Consider the following 7,010-nt stretch of genomic DNA (forward strand, 5'->3'; position numbering starts at 1 on the left):
TCTCTCTCTCTCCTCGTCTGTGGTGTGGAGTGAGGCGATCAAAGTAGAGGCTGTCCAAGTAGAGGCTGTTCAAGCCCTGGAGGATGGAGTTCATACCCAAGGGCTCAGGCAGGCGGGCTTCTTGGGTTGGTGTTGTTATTGTTGGTGTCAATCCGAAGGAGACTTACAAAGAAATAGGTGGACTGGAAAGTGAGCCTGCTATCAAAAGAGATTAATGATTTTGTGATCTCAAGCAACGGTAGGGGTGTGAAGTTGCAATTTAAAGCTTCTTAAAAGACAGACAAAATCATAAGCTTTAATTCCTGCGGAATGGTATCTTTAGAAGCAATCTTTTAAAAGCTGTCTTCACAAAATTCAAAATAGCCACTCTGAAATGCGCTATGCGGCACAAAGCTTCTGCTGCAGCAGTGAATTAGCTGGTATCCTCAGGCCCCTCCAAAGCCACCAAGAGGGTTAGTTTTTTTTTTTTTTTAATGAAAAGAGAGTTCAGGATTCTCTGTCATAGGTGTGACTTAATTTTATCAGTTACATCCAATGTTTTATCCCTAACATGGAAACTTGTCAGATTAAAAAGAGAGAGACACACACACACATCAAGAAGAGGGAAAAGGTAGTTAAATTAATAATATTAAGATCTCATTGTGGAAGGGCTCAGAGAAACACAGAAGATTTAAGTCCATGTCAAAAAAAAAAAAGCAGAAAGTAGTGGGCATAAGGAGTCTTTAAAATCTCAATCCTAAAAAAAAAAAAAACTCAATCCTTGCAAATTAATTTATCTGTCCACTTTTATTCATTTAACAGCTTTTTCACTTGCTATATGTTCACATAACAAACATCAAAAACTGATTTTGTTTTATATTATTTTCCTTTTTGTCAGGTATACTCACTGTCAGACGTTTAAACTATCATATTCAGGAAATCTATTTAGGGTTGAATTCAGTAAAATAAGAGAAATTCTTGTTTGTTACCATTTGATTTATTTAAAGTCCTTAACTGCAAATGATCAAGAACAAATTCCACGGCTTTAAATTTACCATATTTTGTTATTTAAATCAAAATATTTTCATTACAATCACATTGATAAAATAACATTTTAATTTGTAATTTTAACCATCATTTAAAGCAATTTCAGCTGTAAAGAAAAGAAGAATAAACCATGCAATAAATTAACATTGAGAAAGCAAAGAGAGAATAATAATGAAACCCGTCTGGCTATACTAACACCATGTCCAACTGTGAAAAGTGCATTAACACTGAATGAAACAAGCACACAATGGCAATAATGAAAATGGCCACAATCAATTAGAGTTTGGAATCTTAGGTCACAATGTGAAATACACCTACCTCCCTGTAACTTATCACTCCTCCAGTATTGCAATATTCCTTTTTTTTTTCTCTGAAAAAAAATATCACTGAACTGGTATAGATACATAGAAGTCAATTTTATACATGTTACATGACCTCAGAATGACATGACCATAGCACTCTGCAAAGCAAGGAGCAGAGTTATTGAGGAGGTAAATTCTGGAAGAAACTGACAACCTGGAACTGTATGTGGGTGGGATGGAGGGGGGTCTTTGTAACTTCTTGGTCAGGCAACTCTTGGAAATGGAGCATGTGTATCAAATCTAACACAGGGAGGAAGTCTGCATATCTGAGTATGTGTGTAAGAGCCTACCTGATAGCTCAGTTGAAGACTTCTACTATCTGCGTGTATCCGAAATGTAACTTCAAAATAAATGGTTCTGATGTTCTATGTTGTGCCGCCTAACTGCATTCAGTCCTTTCCACAGCCCCTAATGTCTCCTTATTTCTTCACCTTTTCAGTTCTGAAGGTTTGAGTATTGCCATAGACCTGTAAACGCGTGTTGTGTGGTGGTGGTGGTGGGGAGGGAGAGTTGGAGAGAAGGGGTCAAATGAGAAGAGAAAATTAAAAGCACAGATATATATATATATACCTTATACATGTGACCATCTTTCTTTCTTTCTTTCTCTCTTTTTTAAATAAACCCTGCTTAGCGTGGGAATGTGTACGGAGGTGAAAGAGGGAAGAAAGGAAGAGGCACGAGGAAGTAGGATTATATATATATACACGTGTGAATCATTAAACTTTGCAGGAAGATTTTTGTTGGTGGTGGTTTTCGTTGTAGTAATATACACAAGGCATTCTGAATACAATAACAAAGTAACAGTCCTTCGCACTGGTGGCGGTGGAAGTGGGAGTGGGAGTCGGAGGGGGATACCGTGCACCCAAACGAAAGAAGGGGAAACAACTGGGATGATTTCGCTATGCTGTCGTGGTCTTGGAATGTGGTGGTTTTGTTTGTCGTTTTTTTTTTTTTTCTTCTTTTCCCTTTTTTTTGGAATATATATTTTAATTTTCTTTCCTCCCCTACTCCCATGGTCATGCCAGACCCCTCCCCTCTCCCCGTCCTGGGGAGCTAGGAAGTGTTTAGGACGGGTCTGGAATACACACCTTGGTAGTACGCTGGCTCCAGGGCCGAGGGCTCAATGGGGCTCCTGGCGGCCACGGAGGCGCTGCCCAGCGGCAGGCTGGCGGGCAGCGCGGCGCCATAGGGCGAGTACTGGAGCGCCTGCTCGTAAGCCTTGAAGTCCAGCTTGTGCTGCTGCTCCGAGGAGGACATGAGGTTGTTGATGGAGAAAGGGTGGTTGAACGAGTAGTGGGGGTTCCCCTTCAAGTGCAGCTGGGACTCGTGGGGCGCCAGGCCGTGCGCCGGGTGGGAGGGAGGGACCGACACGAGCGCCCCCGGCCCGGAGTTGATGGGGGGCGCGGCCGCCGAGGCCGGCGTCTTCAGCTCCGAGGCGCCCCCTGCCGCCGGCGCCCCGCCGTGCTCCAGCGTCTGCGGGCTGGCCGCGGGCCCCGGCGCGGGCGCGCCCTCTAGCTGGCCCGCCTTGCCGTGCGCGCCCCGGTGCAGCGGCGAGTCTGCGCCCGGAGTGGCGCCCGCGCCCGCGAGGTCCTTGCGGCTCTCCGGGCCGCCCTTGGCGCTGCCGCCCGCGCCCCCGCCGCCCGGCTGCTTCTCGCACTTGAAGCGCTTCTGGCGGCGCAGGTAGCAGCCGTTCTCGAACATGTTGCCCGAGTCCGGGTGCAGCGTCCAGTAGGAGCCCTTGCCCGGCTTGTCCGGGGAGCGCGCCACCTTGACGAAGCAGTCGTTGAAGGACAGCGAGTGGCGGATGGAGTTCTGCCAGCGCTGCTGGTTCTGCCGGTAGTAGGGGAAGAGGTCCATGATCCACTGGTAGATCTCGCTCAGCGTCAGCATCTTGCTGGGCGCCTGCTGGATGGCCATGGTGATGAGCGAGATGTACGAGTAGGGCGGCTTGGCGTGCGGGTAGCTGCGCTTGAAGGTCTTGGCGTCGCCCCCGCCGCCCCCCGCGCGGCTGCGGCCCAGGTTGGACGGCGCGTACGCCATGGGGCTCATGCAGGGGTTCATGGCGGCCGCGTAGGGGCCCAGGCCGTTCATGGAGGCGGCGGGCTGCGCGCCCATGGCGCCCATGCCTCCCGGGCTCAGCGCCGTGCCCATGGCCGTCACGCCCGCCGCCGTCATGCTGTTCATGGCCCCCGCCGAGCCGCCCGGCATGCCCGCCACCGCGCCGGGGCTCAGGCCCGCGCCCAGGCCCGGGTTCGCGTAGGACATGTTGAAAGAGGCCGGGGTCATGTTGCCGCTGGTGGTCATGGTGTTCATGGTCATGTAGGTGTTCATGGAATTCATGGAGCCCAGGCCCGAGTTCATGTTGCTCACCGGGACCGAGGAGTAGGCCTGGAGCAGAGACAGCAGGATGGGGGGGGGGGGGGGGGGAGAGGCCCCGAAGGGCGGGGTTAGAGGGGTGGGGGCGGCTAGTGGGCAAAGCACTGGGACCCCCCACCCCGGGGCATGTGGCCAGGTGGCCCGGCCCAGAAAGAGCAAAGAGATGTCCTGCGCGGCGGGGGGGGGGGGGGCATCCTAGCGTGGCAGGCATGAAAGACAACTGTTCACAGGAAATATGTCCCCGGGAAGATGTGTAATCGCCTTACACGCTCGCCAGGCTCAGGGGCCAAGGTCTATGGCCCCCCGGCGCCTCCTCCATCCACCCTAGGTGGTATCCCTGTCTCCACCCAGACCCGCCGCAGCACAACTCCCTTTGGTGGGGGGCAAACAGGACTTAAGACCCCTAGAACAGAATTAATCTCTGACCTTCTGCTTAGTCACTTCACCTTAAGGGGAGGGGGAGGTGGGGTCAGGGCACGGCCTCTACCCCTTCCCCCCCCCCCCCCAGCAACCAGACTTGCCTAAGTGGGCCAAGCCGTGCTGCCTGGGTAGCGGCCTCAGTTGTGCCTGAGCAGCTGCTAAACTCTCGATAAAGCAAATCATTCCGCGGCCTTACGACTGGCTTTACTGCCCTAGCAGTTTTTGTCAAATGGTGACTTTTTATGGTTTATAAAGTTAACAAATGTCTTCTACCCACTTGTAGAAACACCAGTCTTGGCGGGGAGAAAAGATTATGTCCTGGGAAAAAGATTAAAACAGATCTACAACAGAAGGGGGGCACACAGTAACTTCAGTGCACTGCAAACATTTAACATGACCTTACGTGTACACCCCTTAAAGTCAGTCTCCACTTTGCAGTCCTTCCAGTACCCATTTCTAGCCTCCTAAAGCCTGAAGTTTTAGGTGACACTTTTGTTGAAAAATAATCACCCCCACCTGCTGATATGTTACCGCTCATTATTTTAAAGTCTGGCTTTTGAAACCATGTGAGCAGTTTCAAGTAGTTCAAAACTCCAAAATTAAAATCTACTCATTCTCTTGAAATGCCACTCTACTCCTAATCCTAAATCTCTAAGAAAGATGCTCTTTTTTTTTTTCTGAAAAGAGAGGTAATTGATTAGTAGGTGGAAGTGACTGCCTCCAAATTAAACTCCAGAAAGGGTCCACGAGCTTTCAAAACCATTAATAATAATTAAACCCCAGAAAGGGCCCACGAGCTTTCAAAACCATTAATAAAGGGGGGGGGAAGTATTGGTAACAACTTGAGAATCTTTTAAAAATATATGTAAAGGTCAGAAATATAAAAACTACTTCTCTGGTAATTTAACGATAACAATAATGTCCTTATAATCATTTTGATCGGCAAGGATTCATCTGAAAACATAAAAGATGAACAGACCAAAATAAGCACATTCTGTCTGCTAGGGGATCCAAATAAACTCAGGTTAAGCCTGTGAAGATGTAAATGTATGTATCGGGGTTTAAATTAATTACCACGAAAACATTCTCTGATTCTATTTTTCTTAAAGTTTTCTTTTCCCCTTTCATTTTTCACTTTCCTCTCCTCAAGGTAATTCAAGGCAGTTCCCCAATGGTAAACTTATGATGGGCAGTTGTCAGCTGTTTCCAGAGAAACACTTTTAGTAGGTGGGGGTCCCGCCTGTACCAGGTTTCCCCCGCGGTCTCTTTGTGCACATTGCAAAAACACACCACTTGAATGTGCCACGGAGGGGACAATGAGAAACAGGTTCTCTGCCCCGAGTGCTGCAGGAGTCAGCGCGCACCAGCGCCACCCAGCGGCTCTAGAGAAGAACGGGCATGCACACTTGTCCGCAAACAAGGCTTTTGAAGTTTCAAAAAAAAAAAAAATCCGGAATCGTTTCATTATCGAGACGCTCTACTGAGCAGCAGAGAGTGTTTTGTTTTTTTCTTTTTCCCTTTTTACTTTTAAACCAAGACGCCTGCGAATTCAAGCTCCAGAGAGGACCCACTTCTGGCTTTCTCACAGTTGCCTCCAACTCGTGCGCCCTCCTGCCCGCCAACTCGCGATCCGGCGGGCGCGACAAGCGGCTCGGCCTCCCTGCGGGGAAGGCGAAGGTGCCTCCTCGAGCCGGTGTTTTCAAAGCCCGGAGTTTCCGAGAGCCCCCCGCAGGGCGCAGGGCGGCCGAGCCCCAGCTCAGCCCGCGTGGCAGCAGGTTGCGGGGCGCGCCGGGTGGGCGCGTAGCGAGGGCACCGAGCAGCCCCCCGCAGCCCGCCGGCCGCGCACTCTTCCGGGGCCGGCCTCCCCCGGGAGCGTCCCGCCCGCCGCCCGGCTCTCACCTCCTGCGTGTCCGCGTAGTAGCTGTTCCAGTCGCTGCTCTCATGCCCTTCCATCTTCACAGCCCCTAACATCCTGGAGCCACCGCGCCCGATGCAACCATCCAGCCCCGTGCGCAGCGCGGGGCGGCCGGGGAGCCGAGCAGCCGCGGTGTCCGGAGCGGCCCGCCGGCCCAGCGCCGCCCTGGCGAGGAGGAGGCCCGGCGCGGCGGGGCGGGGGTGCGCGGTGGCGGGCGGGGGCGGGCGGAGGCGGGCGGCGGCCGCGGAGCGCGGCGCCCGGGAGCGCCTCCGCGGGAAGTGAGCGGGCGGCCTGTGCGAGACGAGTGCAGTTGAGCTGATGTGGAGCTTACGTCGCCGGAGGAGTGCCCACCTCCTCGTCCTCTCCCCATTTGTCCGCCGCACAAAGACGCTCGCACCTACAAAGCCCGAGGTGCACCTGCGAGGCGGCCGCCCGCCCGCCTGCCCGCCCGTGCAGCCGCCGCGCCTCCCGCCCCGCGGCCCCGCAGCCGCGCGCCCCCCGCGCCCCTCCCGCCGCGCCCCCTCCCCCAAACCCGGCCCTCACTTTGTTTGCAAAGCAGCGTAATTGGTTTAAGCCTGGAGGCCGGGGGAAAGAGGCAAAGGAGGGTGGGGTGGGTGGAACACTCTTTGGAAGGGGGGAAAGGAAAAAAAAAAAAGGGAACGGAGGCGGGGCCGGGCGCTCGGGACAGGGTTCTGGATCGGAACTGCGCTGGGGGAGAAAGGCTGGGGGCAGTGGCGTCGGAGCCCCGCTTCGGGGGCCGTGAGTGCGGGCTGAGTGATTCTAGGGCCCCTCCCCAGGGGGACCCACCGCCCTCCGGAGGGCCGAGCTGCCCCTCCGCCCTTCTGCCCCTTGCAATCTCCACCCTCCAGATTCCTGACCCAAAGTTCAACTCCCGGAGATTGGAGAATACA

At 53.0% G+C, this 7,010-nt stretch overlaps 1 protein-coding gene across 1 annotated transcript; it reads right to left on the reverse strand.

The window, feature by feature from the left end:
* Positions 1–760: 760 nt before the first annotated feature.
* Positions 761–6,502, reverse strand: FOXA1 (forkhead box A1). Its single transcript, XM_060175455.1, has 2 exons — positions 6,084–6,502; positions 761–3,776 (listed from the first exon to the last, which is right to left on the reverse strand). Exons 1-2 carry the CDS (start codon positions 6,153–6,155, stop codon positions 2,442–2,444), a joined length of 1,407 nt encoding a protein of 468 aa, XP_060031438.1. The 5' UTR covers positions 6,156–6,502; the 3' UTR covers positions 761–2,441.
* Positions 6,503–7,010: the final 508 nt, after the last annotated feature.

This window comes from Erinaceus europaeus, chromosome 16 (genome assembly GCF_950295315.1).
Source record: "Erinaceus europaeus chromosome 16, mEriEur2.1, whole genome shotgun sequence".
NCBI lineage: Eukaryota > Metazoa > Chordata > Mammalia > Eulipotyphla > Erinaceidae > Erinaceus > Erinaceus europaeus.

What these genes read in the sequence shown, in the direction of transcription:
- FOXA1 (XM_060175455.1), bottom strand. Translation starts at nt 6,155, where the DNA reads ATGTTAGGGGCTGTGAAGATGGAAGGGCATGAGAGCAGCGACTGGAAC. An exon ending in ACTACGCGGACACGCAGGAG is followed by an intron (nt 3,777 to 6,083) that starts GTGAGAGCCGGG and finishes TCTCTGCTCCAG; the next exon opens with GCCTACTCCTCGGTCCCGGT.